The sequence below is a fragment of the Spea bombifrons genome, chromosome 13 (assembly GCF_027358695.1).
Source record: "Spea bombifrons isolate aSpeBom1 chromosome 13, aSpeBom1.2.pri, whole genome shotgun sequence".
Lineage (NCBI taxonomy): Eukaryota > Metazoa > Chordata > Amphibia > Anura > Pelobatidae > Spea > Spea bombifrons.
In genome coordinates, this window is record NC_071099.1 from 13,019,676 (window position 1) to 13,038,353 (window position 18,678).

The window sequence follows — 18,678 nt, forward strand, 5'->3', positions numbered from 1 at the left end:
GATAGAATTTCCTTATGTTACATGGAAGCATCTGACCCTCTAGTTTTTAGATTATGACTTCTTGCTCATCCATTGAAATAATCGTGGCTCCTGTACTTTGTCAAATCCCTTTCTATCCTACAAACCATTTTTGTAGCTCTCCTGAACGCTCTCCAATGTGTCAATATTCTCCTGGAGATGGCCACGGTCTGAAAGCAGCTCTAAAAAGATAAAAATGTGGTTTTGGGAGGTTCTGGGATGTATTTTGACATCTCCGTGGGCTAAAGAGACCGAGAAGGCTCTGGAGCCGATGCTTAAAAAAATATAGTTTGAATTTTAACAATAAAAGAGCATTTTACAAAAACTGAATACATTTCAAGCCGCAGACGCTAGTCGGACCTCACAGGCGTGATATGGAAAGACTACGCGATGTCACTCACATCCGATAAATAATTCATTTATTACAGCTGACATCATTTGTCATAACCCACAGAATATTCATTACAGCAATGGAAACATAAAAGTCCACAATAAAAAATGTACACGTTGACGTGGGACGGAGGGCTCGGAACGCGCCACTTACAGGCGAGAAATAAAAGCAGCCACAGAATCACATCACGGGTTACCGTAGAGGAAAGAAACTCACACAACATACGGGTAGAATTGACACGGGAAGAAGGCTGACTCCCTTTTCTTTTTTTTTTTTTACCAAAAAAGGGGTTTATCGGCCCAACAAAGCATTATCACGGCTGTGAGAGTACTAAGCCCGCAGAGACATGCAGAGTGAGAGGTATATTATCGGCAGTCGATCTTCCCAGCACTAAAACATTTCGATGGCGTGACTTCCCAGTCATCTCCTGGAGCCACGTGTCGGTAGGTTCAAATATCAAACGTATTCATTAACCCTACCAACAAACTAAGACAGAGGATCGGAACCTCGTGGGAAGGGCTTTTCCGAGTACGCGTTCACCCTGTATTCCATTACGGTGTTAGTGTGTGCGCGTGTGTGTAGGGGTGTGTTGAGTTTTACCAAGTTGGCAACAACCCGGCTGGGAAGATATGCCAAGTTTACATCAACTGAGACCGAAACATTGCAACATGACCACGGTTTGTCCCGAGCATTCATACCGAGAAGCGAGGTGACATGAAATCTGATCGATGAGAAGGTAGAAGAGGTCTAGACAGAGCATGAAGGTATATCAGAGCCACATGCATGTCTATTGTGAGACGGACTGGGGGGGGGCCAGTAGACACGGCTCCGGGATCCAACCTTCCCAGGAAAAGCTGGTTTGTGGGGAATGTTACGTCTGAAAATGGGGAGTCCTGATCCCGCCAGAAGGGGTTATTCATATTCACGGCGAACCGGATCTCTGCGGAGGACGAGAAGATGGCAGAGGGGTTAAAAAGTCACTCATTCCATTGGACATCACAGCGAATAAACTGACTGACCTTGCCTATGTCAAGCAGTTTATTCCCCACGACTCCCATAACTCTCTGCCAGCCAGAGGTCCGACCCCTTGAGCGCAGCCTATACTTACGTAGCCTCTTGCTTTAGAAGGGCGAGAAACTTGCTGGCGCGATACTCTGGATTCATCTGAAAAAGCAAAAATGGAACAATGTACAGAAATACTAGAAGCACGAGGGAGATAAAGACGTTAACACATTATGTGGAATGAAGGAGAACATGGCGTAGAAAGCCATAATCACGTGACGCAGACACATAAATTAGCCCAATTTAAATGGAGCTGCAAAATAAAGGTCGGCAGCATCCTCACCTGCATGGACATCTCAATCAACATGAGAAGCTTCTTGATTCCAATGTAAATTCCTTTTTTGCCCTTGACATGTTGAGCGATGGTAGCCCGCTCGTTGTCTTTGAAGCTGCCCAGAAGCTGAAGGAGAAAACGGAGATACCAAATAAATACACCGCGTGTCGGCCCCAGTACGGATCTCCTACTGAGAGAACGGAATATGAACATTACGGCGTCCGGTCATTCGCTCACGGAACTAAAGAACAATAATCGCAACTACTTTGCCAAAACCGCCGCAAAAATTGCGCCCACCGTGTGTTTAAAGGGACAGTGTGATAGACATTATTGAAGCCTACAAAGAACAAAGCATAGATCTCGGTTACAAGCTCGGTTCCAAATATCGTTGGGTTTTCTCTATTTACCTCCAGAGCTTCCATGAGCTGCGGTCCCGTGCAGATGTTTGGAATGTGGATGGTGGTGCTGAAGGCATCAAGCATCTCCATCTCCTGCAGAACATCCTTACGGCTTGTGGTGCCAATAATCAGGAGCTTACGGCCCTGGAGAGCGAGGGACGCAGACGGTTACGAGGCGGGGGTTCATTCTGACATTTGAAATTGGAAGCAACGCTATTAAGTGCCTCTTACCTGCGGAGGGGGCTTTTTCAGGAGCACAAGCAGAGCCTGTAGCACCAAATTGGAGAAACGAGGACCAATGGGGACATAATCTATAAAGAATATAAAGAACGGAGGTAATAACACCTTTCAGACATTAACTCTCTCCAAGACCAATTCCCAGGGTGTATGGTGCACCTCACCTAGCAGCCTTTCAATGTCATCGACGACAACGCAGCTCAGCTGGGACTTGTAAGCATCATCAAAGATCTGAGGAGAGAGGAAAGTGTTGGCCATGGTCCACCTGCAATAGGTGGTCAGTGCTGGCAAAGAACCAGGAGCGATACAAACACTGGTGGAGTCTAGTGGTCCATTAATGGAAGGTATAAGGTAGCAGAGATGACGAAGGTCAGGATCATGCACCCGGATTTCGTACCTTCTTTATAGCCTGGCATTTGGCAGTCTCAGAGAACCCGATCATCTTTTCTGGTGAGCAGATCTTAATGAATGGGAAGTTGGATTCCTCAGAGATCTTAGCAGCCAGTGCTGTTTTGCCACTGTGAGGAGGTCCTATCCAAAGAAATATCAATCAGCAACATATATCTGTTGTTAAAGACTATGTCAAGTGTTATCATTAAACAGTCATACACCGAAGGGAGAAATAACACCTTTCCAAGTGTCTCACCTTCCAGAAGCACGCTGACCAAAGGAGTGCGGTCACTATTCTTGGTTTGTTGGACCAGCAGTTCGCCGTCATCCAAGATGCGGGTGACGGGATCTCCCCACTTGATGATACCATTCATGATGTAGCTGGCATAGTCCTCTTGGTTGGTTCCAAATGCCTGAAAGGTAGAGGACGGTCAAGTGACTAGAAGACCCACAGGTTCAAAGCGTGACCTTGTCAATGAGTGATTGGGACGTTAAAGTTTGGTGTTTCATTTGGGTTAGAATACTAGGGATTGCGTATGAAGTGAAGGCTCACAGCTTTACAAAAAAACTAAGTGGCGTGGCAATCAAAAACGTGTTTGTCGGGAAGCGAGTGACGGGGAAAGTCTCAAAAAGAATACTTGCAGGTTTTATGTCGTTTTCCAGGGAGGTTAAGAAGTCACTCCTTGTCACTTGCAGACGTTCAGCCTTCTCCATATCGACCTCCACTTTGTTGGTGGCCTGATGAGAAAACAATATGGACATCAGCCTGTGCAAGGACTGAGAAACCATCACTCTTGTGTATTAATCCAGTCCATGGTACAGAGGTGCGAAAACATGTTAACAACCCAACCAAACCTCATTATAGGTCAACTTCAAGACTTAGGAGAGGTAGAACAGAGGTCCATTAGTACATGGCATTGATGACAACAGTTTCTGGTATGTGGTTTGGCCCATTTACAAGTCACTAGGCTGGGTATTCATAGTTAAAAACACCAGTGGCTAAACATCTAATAAAATCCCAAACCATGGCTTGTAAAAAATAAATATTGCCCCGTGAGCCACCTCTGGAAACAGGAAAAGCTCATTTGATCTGACAGGGACAGACATACCAGGGTAATCTGAACGATAGAGAAGTTGGAGATAGAGAGAAATGGACTTTATAGGTGTATAATTACATGTGTGATTTTACACTTTATGTATTGATGCTGCTCTAAATAACCAAATAAGTTTAGTTCCCAAATTGGACAGACAGTCGGGACCATTCCATAAAGTAACCATGCGGAGGGCAGACATTCTAGATCAGAAAAAGAGACTGCTTTCAGTAGACGCAGGTGTGGACACTCCAGGGAGGGCGTTATCGATTGATCTGGCGGTGAAGGTGTTAAGCACACCTGATGGCCTTTAAACTCCCCCCCCCATGCTAATAAGAACAAGTCTGGAAGGCTATAAGGCCAGGCCAGTGTCAGATATTACATGGTGTTGAATGACAGAGAATGACATTAGACAGGTCTAAAATAACAAAGATCTGGGAGAACGAGCTGGGGGGGACATCGTTCACAATGAGATTATTCTTGTTATTTTGTTACAAGATATAAAAGCCAAATGTTAACACATATAAACGTATTCTGTCCCTCACAGAGCATTAGCTTCCATTTATATATATTATATACAGATATAAACATTACTCACACACAGGTAATGGACTTTGGGGTAGGTTGTCTCCTATTTGGAGACATTATAATTTAAAGAGAAGAAACGAAGATGCGTTGAGTCTAACGGCCACATCTTACCTTGATGTGCCGGTTCATAGCAGTGGACTGCGCGGCCCTGACCAGTCCCTCCAGTTCGGCCCCACTAAAGTTTTTGGTCTCCACAGACAGTTCCGGTATGTCCACATCTGTCGCGAGCAGACCGTGTTCCCTCATCCGGGCTGTGTGGATGTGAAGGATCTGGAGTCGTCCCTTCTCATCGGGCAAACCTGGGCGAGGAAACGGAGAACGACAAAACCGAGTGAGCGATGTGGAAAGGATGCGGACAACAACGTGATGGAACATTAATAAATTACCAAGAAAAAAAGAGCCCTAGGTTTGGAGAAACAAAGAAAACACAAAACGTAAACCATGAAAACAGGAAGAAAGAAAGAAATGAAAGGTCCTCTTCACTCACCAATCTCCATCTTCACCTCCAACCTTCCTGGTCTCAAGAGAGCTTCATCAATCAAGTCTGGCCTGTTGGTCATCCCTGAGAAGAACATAAAGAGCAATAAGGCACTGCTCCTCCATCATGTCCAATAAAGTGTGTGATTCAGACTCCCTGCTCACCTATCACTAAGATGTTGTTGAGCTGCTCCACTCCGTCGATCTTGGACAGCAGCTGGTTGACCACAGTGTCATGGACGCCGGTGCTGCCCGCCATGCTCCCTCTCTGCTTGCAGATGGCATCTATCTCGTCAAAGATGATGATGTGCAGCCCACTGTTGGCACCCAGCTGAAATAAAAAAAGGATCAAAGAGCATCCTGGTTAAGAATGGATTACAGTTATTAAAACCCTAAATGCACCGTTATATCCTTGCCCATGGCACTCACCCTCCTCTGTTCCTCTTCGGCATCAGCGAACAGCTTGCGGATGTTGGCCTCGGACTCTCCCACATACTTGTTCAGGATTTCTGGTCCGTTCACCACCTTCGGCTCTCTGGCATTCAACATCTTGCCGATCTGCCGAGCCATTAGCGTCTTACCGCATCCAGGCGGACCGTATAGGAGGATGCCTTTCACGTGCTTGCAACCTGCGGCGAGTCAAGTGGGAACTAGATTGTAAGCTCACAAGGTACAGGAAAGTATTATTATTAATAAAAAAAAAAGTACCAAGCTGTGCTTTCTCCTGGTCTATAGTTATATTTTTTCTTCCCAAATGTTGTGTGTAATTTATTGGGTCTAGAAGCGTAACATCTGCGAGGACACCGCTGGCATAAGAATGGTGTCGGGGAGAGAAAAGGAGGGTTTTTGGTCTTTGGCAGACTCGGGCACTTTGTGAAATTACCTGCCTGCGCTGACAGCCTTGTGTTTAGAAATCAGGATGCCTGTCATCTCCGTCTAATCCGACTTACAGTCTGACCTTTACCTGCTGTCCAGGTTCGAATGTGCAAAGAACTCAGAATAAGAAGTAAAAAAAACAGCGGCAGGCACTTCTTTGGAAAAGATGGCTTTTAATGGGCTAACGGGGTCTTCATCAGGAACAGAGACTTCCCTACATCTACTCCATATAAGAAGCAAGGAAACCCCCAAGCTACTTGATGCAGGTAGAGATCTACGAAGCCAGCAGCACAAACCTCTCCAAAAGAGTTCCTTTGTGATCTGGGCACCACCTGACGTTGTAGAGCAGGGGTGTCCAACCTGTGGCCCTCCAGCTGCTGCAGGACTACATCTCCCATACTCTTCAGCCAGCCCCTTTGCTGAAAGAGCATTATGGGAGATGTAGTCCTGCAGCAGCTGGAGGGCCGCAGGTTGGACACCCCCGTTGTAGAGGATCACATGTGGCATTATATCCCAGAAGGTGAGAGATCACTAAGATCTGTTCTGGTGGCTGCAGAACCGTCTCAATGAAGAGCCATCAATGATGGGAAGTACGACTGGGCAGAGGGAGCCCTCTAGGGGAGGCTTGCTAAGAGCCCCCAGGATTATTTAAGAGGGTCCTGTTGCCGTGAGAACTTCACTAATAGTCCTGAAGACACCATGGATTTATTTTCGCAATTCCGTAAAGTACTTTACCCAACTATGAGCGTTACATGAAATGGTTGCTAAATAACTCTGAACGTGTTGGGGGCAGTTGACCTGGTCTGAGGTTATAGTAGCACAGCGAGTCAGAAAAGAAAAAAAAGATGCATGACATGAAAACGTTCAGCTACCTTCGCTATAATCCCCCGACTATATACGTAAGTAGATCTCGTGGCAGGCTCTCGCGTTTTTAAAAATACTCACCCATCTGTTCCACGATCTCTGGTGGAAAAACTCGTGAAGCAAAGGCTCGTCTGAAAATGTCTGAGAACTCCTTGTCTAAGCCTCCAATGCCCATCTTCTCAAAGTTCCAGTCTGGATTGATAATGGACTGGCGGCCTTGCTTGGTCTTGGATTTGCCTAAAATAAAAAAATCCGTATATATGTACCTTGTAAACTGAGCCCAGAAGGGGAGAACTAGAGGCATATGCTGTGTTTTTTATCCATGGCCTCTTAATTATTATTATTTTTTAAAGAAATACATTTGCTGGAAGTTTTTATTTGTTTTATTCTGGGGTTTAAAGGGATTTTTTCTCATTCTGGAGCATCTTCCGCAGCCTGGACTTCATATAGATGATCACATGTCGCCCTCTTGTGGACATTCTGGGTAAGACAGGCCATGGGGTTTTTACACATTACACACATTCACGCACACATTCACGCACACATTCACGCACACATTCACGCACACATTCACTAGATGTATCATAAACAGATCTAACTATCCATACATATGGACCTAAATACAGAAGCACAACTATTGTGATAATAATATAAAGGTGCTGTTCCACTCAAAACTTAAAAAGTGTTCAGTTCAGCAGAGGAGGTAAAACACCACATTTAAGATGTGGGTTGTGGATTGAGAAGAAAGCATCATAGCTGTTAAAGAACCCAGACGTTATCTTATTCTTAGCGCAAATACATGGCTCACCTGTGAGGTTCAGAGTTGACGTGTCTGCCTTCTCAAACACAACTTGGCTGTTCCCCACCACCAGCCCAACCTCGATCTGCAAAAGAAAAGTTGAAGGTTGGAGCTCAGGAAATTCAAGAAACGACATTATGTCATCAGGACATCAGGCATGAAGATTTTGGCCCACCGGACACTAAACGGTGGGCAAGACTCACCTTTTATGTGCAAACAGGGAAAAGAAAAAATGTCGGTGCGCTAAGCTAGTCACAGGCTCAAATACAAATGTATAATACGAGGCCTACCAAACAGGTGTAAGCATGCTGCAAGAAACAGTGTATTGGCTGTACAATGTATTAGGGTAAGAAGCGCAGACAGTTTTTGTTTTTTGTATACATTGTACAGCCAATACACTGTTTCTTGCAGCATGCTTACACCTGTTTGGTAGGCCTCGTATTATACATTTGTATTTGAGCCTGTGACTAGCTTAGCGCACCGACATTTTTTCTTTTCCCTGTTTGCACATATTTGAGGTTGTTGGCTCCTCATCAGTCTGGTTGCAGCTTGCTGTCCAGGGGTTAATAGGGAGGAGGTTTAATTGCACCTCCCCCAACACATTAATAAGGTTTTGGTAGCAGTATATTCTGCTTTGTGTGTCCACTATGTAGGAGGTGAGAGTAGGTTCTCACCCTATTGAGAGTGTGCCTTGACGTGGCGGGTGAGCTTAATTATGCTTTGGCCAATTCATATAACCAAAACCTCTCATTTATATTATGTTCAAGACTCACCTTTTGCCTCTTGGCCGTAGACTGCTCTCCCCTTAAAATACTTGGATCCATGGCTTCAATGTCCTTCACCACCAGTCCGAAAAGTTTGTCACAGAATGAAAACACCAGCTGTGGGGGTTTAAAGTACACGTCAAGCACATCTGCTGCGATAACAACGATTCCCACAGTAGTGGTCTTTTGATGAGGAGGGGTCTACAGGGAACCACCTGGAGTTAGAGTTTTCTTTTGCTAAGATGTGAGATCTCAAAACATTAACGATATGATAGGAAGGGTCAGCTTGGCTGTCTCTTAGGAGACTCTTGCTGGGGTCTCTCAGTCTCAGACCTTGGTGAGTATGTTCTACTGATGTCGCTCAACCCACAGCGTGACAGCCTTTCATACTTTAGACAGCGAAAGTAACACATTTAACCCCTGAGTAAACAGACGTACTTGCTGGCCCACGGAGAAGGCCTGGTTGTTGAACTGCTGGATGAATTCCGCGGCCATTCTGTCGGTGTCGTACGGGTTGGAATCTATACTCTTCTTCTGGAGGAAGTCGATCTCTATGGTCATGGTTCCGATGCACTGCTTTGTCTTGTCGAAAGTGTAGATCCCAACTGCAAAGAGGACAATCCATGACTTCAAAAAGGACTGACCGCTGTACACTTAGCATGGCATTAGCTAGCTCAAAACATGCCTCTACAAACTTCTTTAACTGGAGGAGAACCCTGCCGCCTAACTGGAGGAGAACCCTGCCGCCTAACTGGAGGAGAACCCTGCCGGCTAACTGGAGGAGAACCCTGCCGCCTAACTGGAGGAGAACCCTGCCGCCTAACTGGAGGAGAACCCTGCCGCCTAACTGGAGGAGAACCCTGCCGGCTAACTGGAGGAGAACCCTGCCGCCTAACCGGAGGAGAACCCTGCCGCCTAACTGGAGGAGAACCCTGCCGCCTAACTGGAGGAGAACCCTGCCGGCTAACTGGAGGAGAACCCTGCCGGCTAACGGGAGGAGAACCCTGCTGGGGACCCACCATTAACCTTAGAGTGGCCAAGAAGTCTGCGTCAGTACATAGCAGCACGATGTGATAATGCCATCTATGATAACACAGAATAAAGTAGATTTTCTAGACTAAGACAGATGTGGCTCCTGCAGTATTGTGCGTCTCATATATTTAATGTGTGTCCCTAAAGTTTTGGGTGTTTTTTTCTCGGGACACATCGCAGACGTTTGTCTGAAGGAAACCCACAGAACCTTCTCTTTGAAGGACTCGGCAGCACTTTCCATGGCTGGCCGGACAGCACAAGATTCAGCACCATGGACAGCGCCTAGCATCAGCAGACGGCCCGGAGGTGCCTCTCGCGCTCAGATCATTGCTGAGGTTTATTCACTAAATGGAGAGCTGGCAGGGGAGTCGTGGTATAAACCCCCTCACTTTATGAAGGGCCAACACTGCTAGATTTCTCCAGCTGGCCCTGTGCAATGCATAATTCAATGGGTGAGGAGACTGGAGAAGTGTCGCTGATTTAACTGTACATTAGACAGGGCCAGCAAGCTCTTATAAATTGTATAAATGGATGTTTATTCCCCAAAGATAAAAATGTGATATAAAGCGGACACAATTATCTATATTTATATGGAATGTAGAGTCACTCTGCATGAGCACACAATCCGTTCTCTTCCTACACTCCGCGAGACCATCTGTTACCCAGAACGAGCTCGCCGCAGAAAGATTGCAAATAAAATGCAGCCATCTGTCTCTTGGGGGTCAGGGGAAAGCAAAGAGTTAAACCTAAACATGTGCATCGCATTTGTTTGCAGGACAGGCGAGCGATCACCCTCCGCCGGGGAGCTGATTTTGTGTTTCAATGAGCCGGGGCCAAACATCTCTGTTGGCCTCGAGTCCCGATCTATGGGTTACGCCATTAGGGATCGTACCCACCTATTAACCCTGCGAAGTGCCGATCACGGGTAAATATTGACCGAGAAGAAGAGTTTGTAGGCAGGGCTGGGGCTCACAGCAGATCGGCCCCATTCGGCCCCCGTCTAGCCTGCCTCGTTTTCTGGCTGTAAAGACTCAAACCTTAATCAGTCGTTGGTCATGCTCATCTTCAGGAGCCGAATGTCTATCCCTCACTGTATTACCCTCTACCACTTCTGCCGGGAGGCTGTTCCACTTATCTTTGTCCTTTCAGTTCAGTAAAACTCTCCAAACCCCCTAGCCTTAAGACTATAACTATTACGATCTATTGTTCTATGATTTCTCCTCTGCAATAATATCCACTAATGCAGTGAAACCAAACCAAATATGAAATTAGAAACCGGTTTCTGGTCCAGCTATGATTTAGAGTGAAAAGGATGAGGCTTCCATGCTGGCCATCAAAAGAGGTCTCCTTGAATTCTCCATTCCCTAGGACCGAGCTTGGTGTACCCAGCAGCATGTATAGTTCAAATAGTAATATAATTCAATTATTATTAATTAGTTCATTCTACCGGGTAGACCCTGCCTGTCTCTAATATGTACCAATGGTGTCCCCATTGGGCATCCTAATTAGGGACGGGTAACGTTGGGAGGAGGTACGCTGCGCTTGTTTTTAGCCACATCTCCTTATGTCTAACAATATCCAGTAAGTAATGTTAAGGAAGCAACGGCTTCTACTCAGGCTTCATCGGTCAATACCCTATGGAGAGGACTTCTCCATAACCAACCTTCCCCGGGTTAATGCGCTAATAAAATACCAACGCTTGGTCGGGGGACCACGGGGAGGAGAGAGGAGTTATTTATGGCATCACAGGATCTACACGGCTCCCGGGGGCCTTAATTATTCAAGGCAAGGTCGGAAACAGCTTCTGGCTTAGCAAGGCAGAGAACGCGAAGACGAAGGAAGCTGGAGAGCCGATTCAATTATATCTGGGGTGTGTGCGGTCAGACGCGAACCCCCTAAAATCCATTTTTTCTTACCTTCTACATCTTGCCCAATGGAGAGGCCGGCCCATTTTCTCTAAAAAGTAGGAAAAATAATAAAGAAAATAATAAGTTTTACGAGGGTACAACACAGAAAAATGAATTGGGAGTTTCACGTTGAGGAACATAGAGGTCTCGCATCCACTGAAGAAGAAAATGGCCAAAATGAGGACTCTCGGGACATTTTGGATACACGATCGCTTTATTTTTTTTAATTTTAGATCTGGGAGGATGCGGGGATGTTTTAGAACTTTCAAATACGGACAGTTTGGATGGAGAACGTTAGAAGGCGAGGCCGTCTTACCTGAGGGAGGCTGAAGGCAATCGTTACGGGCAATACGGTGTGGTGAGTCTTCACCGTGAAGATGTACTTGTGGCTCTGTGAGGTCCTGACAGTCACGTGTCTGGAGGAAGAAGTAAAAACAGAGAGCGTCATGCCCAAAGTATCAAGACAAACCAAATACTAGACTAAGAATTCTAGAATCCCTTCTTATAGACCAGCAATTGTCTGATCACACAACTTGCATAGAACATTGGAAGAATGTCCCATATATCTTATTACCTTACTCGGTAGATAAGTGGAACAGCCTCCCAGCAGAAGTGGTAGAGGGTAATACAGTGAGGGTATTAAACATGCATGGGATAGGCATACGGCTCCTGAATCTAAGACGAGACCAACGACTGATTAAGGTTTGAGTCTTTACAGCAGGAGAAACGGGAACTCGTAACGTTACGAGGCAGCACATTTTCCTACATTAATCAGGTCGTGTTTTAATTTTTTTTTTTTTTTTACAGAAAACAAACTGCCACCTGCATTAATTATCACAAATAACCGTTTCCGCTTCTCTGCCTTGAGGCTTGAATCACCTTTGCTGCGAAACGCGTGAGGCTCCTGGCGCTGGGATTGATACAGATGATAATGTACCCAAGGATCTAATGAGCACAGGGGGCTTCTCTAACCCTAACATAACCCCCCCCGCCAAGTCTGCTGGGGCTTAATGGTCTTAAAATATTGGAAAACATGTAATGTACTCTTAATCAACAAAATAAAAGCTGGATATTGGGCAGAAAGGATCGGAGGTGAAGGACCGTGAAGACTCTTTCCCACCAGGCTGATGCTAGACACCATTACTGGTCGATGAAGGTTTGTTGTAGAACCGGTTTCAACCCCAGCTGTTGGTTATTGGGTATGAACATTGGGTTTCTGGGGTATAACAACCAGGGAAAGGTATGAATCTGCTAGGTGGGGTGGGGGGTAAATGGCTTAAACATAGGAACTCCTACAAACGTAGTGCAGATGGGATCCACCATTGGCTGCAGAAAGCACCATGCTTCTTCTTACATGACCTCCTCGTGGTCACACGTGGTGCTGCAAGCTCCAACCGTCGGTCCTATAATATACCCCTAGTCTAATAACCCTCGCGTATGTAAGTGATAATCAACAGGACGGGATACAGAACCCCTGTACGTTCTGGTGACGCGCATGCACTCTAACGACACTTACTGGCCAGACTGGAAATCCTTCTCGCTGACCACAGCACAGTTGGTGAGGGAAAGCTCATCTGTGGGGCAACGGGCTGCCTGCATAGACTGAACACAGCAAGAAGGCATGGCGTTAGAGTGAAAACAACAGGAGGATAATTACTATCATCACACATTATATCAAGGGACCCGCGGCGATGCAGATGATATTTATCACAATTGTGTTTCATATATATAGTGTGAACTAACAAACATCTTCTGATATGTCGTAGTTTAGAAGATAAACCCTTTTCTGAGCTTCTGCTCCGTGCATCGTGGAGAGGTGAAGGTCTCGCTGTCCTTGGTGGGCTGACCGGAACGCTGACAGAAGATACCGAGCTAGTTCCGAGGGTTCTACAGACCAACGCTGACCTTGTCGTATAACATAACGAGTGTGAAGGTCACCTTCACGGACAAAGTCAGTCGATAAACCCACCACACACCTGGGTTTATCCAGGGGTAGATGATGTGCTGCGGTCAGCAACCAGGTGCCTCTCGTTTTGACCCTATGGTGTCTCAGTTGAGGTTGTCCTCGTCACCCTGTCTAGATATCAAAGCTCTAACGATCCCTGTATCTGTTACAATGAGCTTCGGCGGCTGGCTTCCAGCCCGTTCCGCTCTTCACGAAATCTTTTGACTCCTGTGACGGCGTCTTGTGTTGCGAACTTATTATGTAAGATTTCACACCGTTCCCCGAGAAGCAGCTAATACTCGCAAAGCGCTCGAGATCTTTCTTTTTAAAGCATTTCCTTGCACCTTGGAGAGGTTTTCCAAACCCAAAGACCTGAGAAAAATTCTACCACGCGGGGGGAAAAGCTAAAATAAAATGTGCCATTTACAAGGGAGTTTACACAGAGAGCTGGGTTAGACCCGTTGGCTTAACTCTTGGCTGTCCTTGGCTTTTCGATTTCGTCTTTGGGGTCCATCTGAAGGCGTGACCTCCCCTGGGCTTACCGAGGTCATGGCCATGCAAACAGGTCACATCATCTACACGGAGAACTGAAATCCCCGAGGCTTTAGATACATTTCTGTAATCGGCTGACTGATTAAGACCATAAGCCTGTCAAAGCGCAGGCCATCTCAGACCGTGGGTTTTATGGAAGGAACGGTTGGGGAAACGGAGTTTCCCTTCGTACTCCAAATCTATGGTGACTTAAATGTACGGCGTGGGCCCCGAACCTAAACTCAAAAACTGGGGGGAAAAAAAGTAGAGATATTCAGAAGACCTGTGAGGCCAAACTTGTTCCTATTTCTCATTAACTGGAAAAGTTACTCCTTTGAGAACATTTGACTGTTACATAGAGGACTTGTGTTCCAAAAAGTGCTAGAATTCCAAGTTTTTACATCACACAATACACGGTATGTTTGGGGTGGTTTCGAGAAACACATCCGGTATTCAAACACAGGTAGAAATATCACGTTTGAGAGTTCCAAAGCCCAACATGACTTCCAGATCTGTAGAAAAACTTTCCTTACTACGACCAGCACTGGTCCAACTTCCCCCACCATCCATCTTAGGTTCTCCATATACTCTATCAGGCCAGCCAGGACTCAGAAAACATTACCGGGGTCTTAAATTGATCTGTATGGACACATTGCCACCCTGGGGACCTAAAATGTGGTTCCCAAATTAGATTTAGATTAGAGGACCAATTAGTGTCTCCCGAGCGTCCTACAATACTGGCGTGTCACGTGTCTCTGGCAACGAGACGGATGGCGTATTATTCCGAAATCTGTAAGACTGCGTTAGAGAGACTGCGCAGGAGATAAATAATTTACAATGCAGTCTCGGGAAGGACGAATCCCTGTCTGAAGCCAAAATTATTTGTATCACGGAGAAGGCGAGGAATACGTTTAGCCTCTCAGCCCTCCCCATATGCAGTAAATCACGCTGATCCACGGAATCCAGGTCACTCTGCCGGAATCTCCCGCAGCCACAACCGGGCGAAAAAAAGAACCAAACCATTCTAAAATAAATGTAAAAAATAAAAAACACAACAGAAAAATGAGATATATATTTATTAAAAAAATCTAGCTGAAAATGGCTATATTCTTTCTGTCTGTATAAGCTTCTATCTAAGAGGAATGATACTAAATATTTATTAGGAAACCCATCACCATGGTCTCCATGGCGACTAGTCCACATTTAAAAATTTGGGCCTTAACTACGTTCTCAAGCCGATCCATCTGCACCGGCAATGCTGCGTAACCAAAATTTCCACTTTTAGTCTCGGGTCCAGGTGAAAAAAATATATATCTGGATAAACCTCAATTCATCATGTTTTTCCCATTTCTGCTGTTGTGCATTTCGTTATCCTAAGTGCGTTTGTATAAAGCTTGTAGAAATGCTTCCCGTGCTTACGGCGTCTGTATGATCCTTGGGGAGAACCCTTGATGTATTCCCACTCATCATGCGCTAATAAATTTGTTCCAGTGAGAGTTCGTTAGAACGTAACCCTCCTGGGTTAGGCTTTACCTATCTCTGTGGTCGAGTGGTCCTAGCCCCATACGTAGACCCACCTCTACTCCCTAGTTTGGAGATGGTTGGTAGATCTTCGGTCTGGCTGTTAAGTTACACACATTTGAGGTTGTGGGGTTATCCCTTCTCTGTATCTCCATTTATAAGAGCAGCCAAGATGAAGAAAACCTCACCAGGCCGAGAGTTTATCTTAATATGAGATAAAGGTTCCATTAGGGTTGACTTTCAGGTTCCTCTGGCCAACCCAACGGGGGTTTGGATGAAACTGAAAAACTTGCCTATAGGTTAAACTCAACTCAAGTTAGTCATTGAGTTGAAGAAAGGCCCCAAAAATAACTCAACGCTGCGGTAGGAGGCGACTTCACTCAGAACTGCATCGAACTTGATGACAAACTCAAAGGCGCACTCAACAGACCCGACCACCAACACCCAAGACCAACTCAACTGAGATACCGAGATCAACTCGACCGCAGTTTGGATGAGTACCATAGTATTCCAACTGAGGACTCGTAATGTCCAACTCGACTTTCTGAGGTTCTGTTTGGGTTGGTCGAGTTTCCTCGGCAAGTCAACTTAAAAAAACAGCAGCCCTGCCCATATATATAACCGCACTCCCTCTTTTACCGCTTTTCTTCTTTTTATTTTTATTTAACTGAACCCTGAACCAAATAAAGGCTAATTTAACAGTCCATGACACTCTACGGCTTACACAATAATACGAGGGCTGGGTTACATCGCATTAACTACCCTCCACGTTTAACGGACACGCATTTAAACTGCAAATCAAAGCAGCCCCTCGAGGAAATCGGGGCGCGATCATCCGGCACCCCTTAAACAGAACTTGCTTTTCATACAGCTATTCATGATTTTAGATCTGCTTCGACTTCACTAAAAAATGATTTTATTTAATAATTTATGTCCGGCTACTAAAGGATGCAGACGTTTGCCGATCCCAGTCACACCAGTAAAGACTGGAGAAAAACAGTCTATTCATCTCAGTTCTCTAATGCCGATCAGCATTCCGATTAATATTATCCCGTCATGATTCCCCGCGGGGGTCCGCTATAAAGAGCATCGTTAATGAGAACAAATCGTGGAGCCGGAATAATCCCCCAGTATCGATGCTGAGCGACGGCACCGATCCCTACGTATATGTTTAGTGCGCACAGCCCCGAGCCCGGTGCTGCACCGACGCATCACAGAGATCTCGCGTTTAACCCTTCGCCGGCACGATAGGGGGATCTCCGGTCTATGCCGATGAATGAAGACTCCCAGGAACCCTTTCCGTGTCATGAGATGCTGCGTGCGATCTCCATGTGTTAATCGGCGAATCCAAATAATCAGAGAAGAGACCTGCCTGCCGTTTCCCTATCACTGCGGAATGTATGGCGGATATTTATATCTGTACACAAATGGGACTCGGGAACGTGTAAAAAAACAATAAATAATAATAATCCAACCCACTTTCTGAATAAATATCAACAAACACCTATATATATATATATATATATATATATATATATATATATATATATACACACACACATTTACACACAATATATATATATTTTCACACTGTATATAAATACTGATTATATATATAGTTGATTGGTGTATAATGATGTGTATTATGAGTTGTATTTTTGATATGCATTATGTGCATGTATGTATATATGCATGTATGTATATGTAAACACAGCATGTACACAGTAACACAGACAGATACACATGTACATGTTACACTGTATCCATTCTATTTGTATTCTCCATGTTTATTCCACATACATGTTCCCTATGGAGCCATAGATCTGCAGTGTAAGCCCATTCTGCAGTGTCAGGTAGCCATGTCATCCCTGCGGCAGGAAGTGATAGTCCCTAAATCCCTGACAGCCCCTGAGAACTTGCCCTCCACCCCCAGTGTGGCCCCCGGTCACTCACCCGGGTAGCCATGTCTGCGGGGCTGCGGTCTCTTCAATGCACCGGCGACTAGCAGCAGTAACAGCTCAGCACTGGGGGGCGGGGCAGGGGAGTCATGTGACAGGCAAGGGTGAGGTGTCGTCAGAGAGCCGGGAGAGGAACTAGGAAGTAGGCGGAGGCGTGAGCCGCCATCTTGGTAGAGGCATGACAACCTGGCAGAAAATGGTTGGCAGGATTTATTTAGAAAGTTTATATTTCATTAGACGATAATCCATTGTCAGCGTTGGAGGGGTACTAAGGAAGGCAGGGACATGGAATAAAGCCAGGGAACCGGTTTTGGGAGAGTGTTATTATCATTATTGATTTTATTATTGATATGTTACTGCTACATGCATGACCGGGGTCATTTATATCCCCTTTTCCCTTGAGCACAAAGGCCTATAGCATTGTCCTATACCATATGCAATAAAAGGTGTTGTGAGGGGTGCGGAAGTTGGAATTGGGTGGAAAATGCTAATACTCATGGAGTAAGCATGAAAAATGGTCAGAAATGGCCGAGCGTATACAGAAGTCAGCGTGGTGATTATTATGCCTCTCTGTTTTTTACAGCCGATGCTTCCATATAGGTGGCATTAGAGACAAGGGCCCCACCTGCCCCATAGGTTGTCCCATTGTATCAATAAACACGCTTGAGGACTCTCCAGGTCACCGTTCAGGGCTTCTATTCTGGCGCCCACAGGTTGTGTCCTTGTGATTAAACGGTGTGATCAGGCCCTGATCTGTAACTGTTTCTGTATAGCGGGGCAGTATCCTGGTATTAAGCCCCAGCTGGGGAGCCTCTGTAGGACTTGTGCCATGGCTATATGTGGATACGGCCATGGCTGACCCGTTTTGGGTAGATCTCCCAATTCTCCAGTATTTTTGGGTTTCCACACTTCAGTTTGTGTGATTTCCTTTTGTAATTCGTTTTCTTCGTGGTATCTGCTCATGATAACTGATAACATACTCTTGTTATAAAGGTAACAAGTATTATCTGTGGACATTTTAATTTTGAACTTCCACTATAGAAACAATCTCGGCATCTTTTGAATGAGCAGTCATTGTACCTCGACAGGTGAGGGGCATAGCTGTTCCATGAAGTAGGTGCACGCCTTAAACAAATAAACCAGCCATTGTGTGTCTTCAATATGGAACCTGTCTGACTCGCTTCTCCATGTGTGGGAGATGGCTCATGAATAATGGCTGAAAACAAGATATAATGAATAAAGCAATTTAATGTTTTACAGAAACCTAATAAAGTGGAGCTCAATCACTGAATGATCATTGCATGGTCAAGAAAGCGAGCGTGTCCTATGACTAGGTAACCAGAGATGGTGGGACACCAAAATCATGGCTGGACATTTTACGCAGAGATCCTAGCAAATGTAGCTACCGAATTAGACCCAAGTTCCATCTGAAGCCGAGACCTCTGAAGTCCTGAAAGCTTATGTAACTTTACAGATTTTTTCCCCACTCGAAGCCGTATGTACCTCGTACTTTCCCCGTTGATTGAAAAAAGGTAAACTAGTGCCCTAGTGGTGA

The 18,678-nt window shown here is 45.5% G+C and overlaps 1 protein-coding gene across 1 annotated transcript; it reads right to left on the reverse strand.

Annotated features, from left to right (window-relative positions):
• Positions 1–971: 971 nt before the first annotated feature.
• Positions 972–17,207, reverse strand: NSF (N-ethylmaleimide sensitive factor, vesicle fusing ATPase). The gene is made up of 21 exons (XM_053452923.1): positions 17,119–17,207; positions 12,685–12,770; positions 11,485–11,584; positions 11,178–11,217; positions 8,668–8,834; positions 8,239–8,346; positions 7,475–7,550; positions 6,748–6,903; positions 5,356–5,555; positions 5,092–5,257; positions 4,937–5,011; positions 4,561–4,748; positions 3,413–3,508; positions 3,027–3,183; positions 2,778–2,911; positions 2,545–2,611; positions 2,375–2,454; positions 2,153–2,287; positions 1,755–1,871; positions 1,518–1,573; positions 972–1,349 (listed from the first exon to the last, which is right to left on the reverse strand). Exons 1-21 carry the CDS (start codon positions 17,128–17,130, stop codon positions 1,322–1,324), a joined length of 2,244 nt encoding a protein of 747 aa, XP_053308898.1. The 5' UTR covers positions 17,131–17,207; the 3' UTR covers positions 972–1,321.
• Between the last annotated feature and the right edge of the window lie 1,471 nt (positions 17,208–18,678).

Coding starts and splice junctions, on each gene's coding strand:
- NSF (XM_053452923.1), bottom strand. Junction 7,551..8,238: donor CTACGGCCAAGAGGCAAAAG/GTGAGTCTTGAA, acceptor TTTCTTTTGCAG/ATCGAGGTTGGGCTGGTGGT. Junction 2,612..2,777: donor AATGCCAGGCTATAAAGAAG/GTACGAAATCCG, acceptor CTCTCTCCTCAG/ATCTTTGATGATGCTTACAA.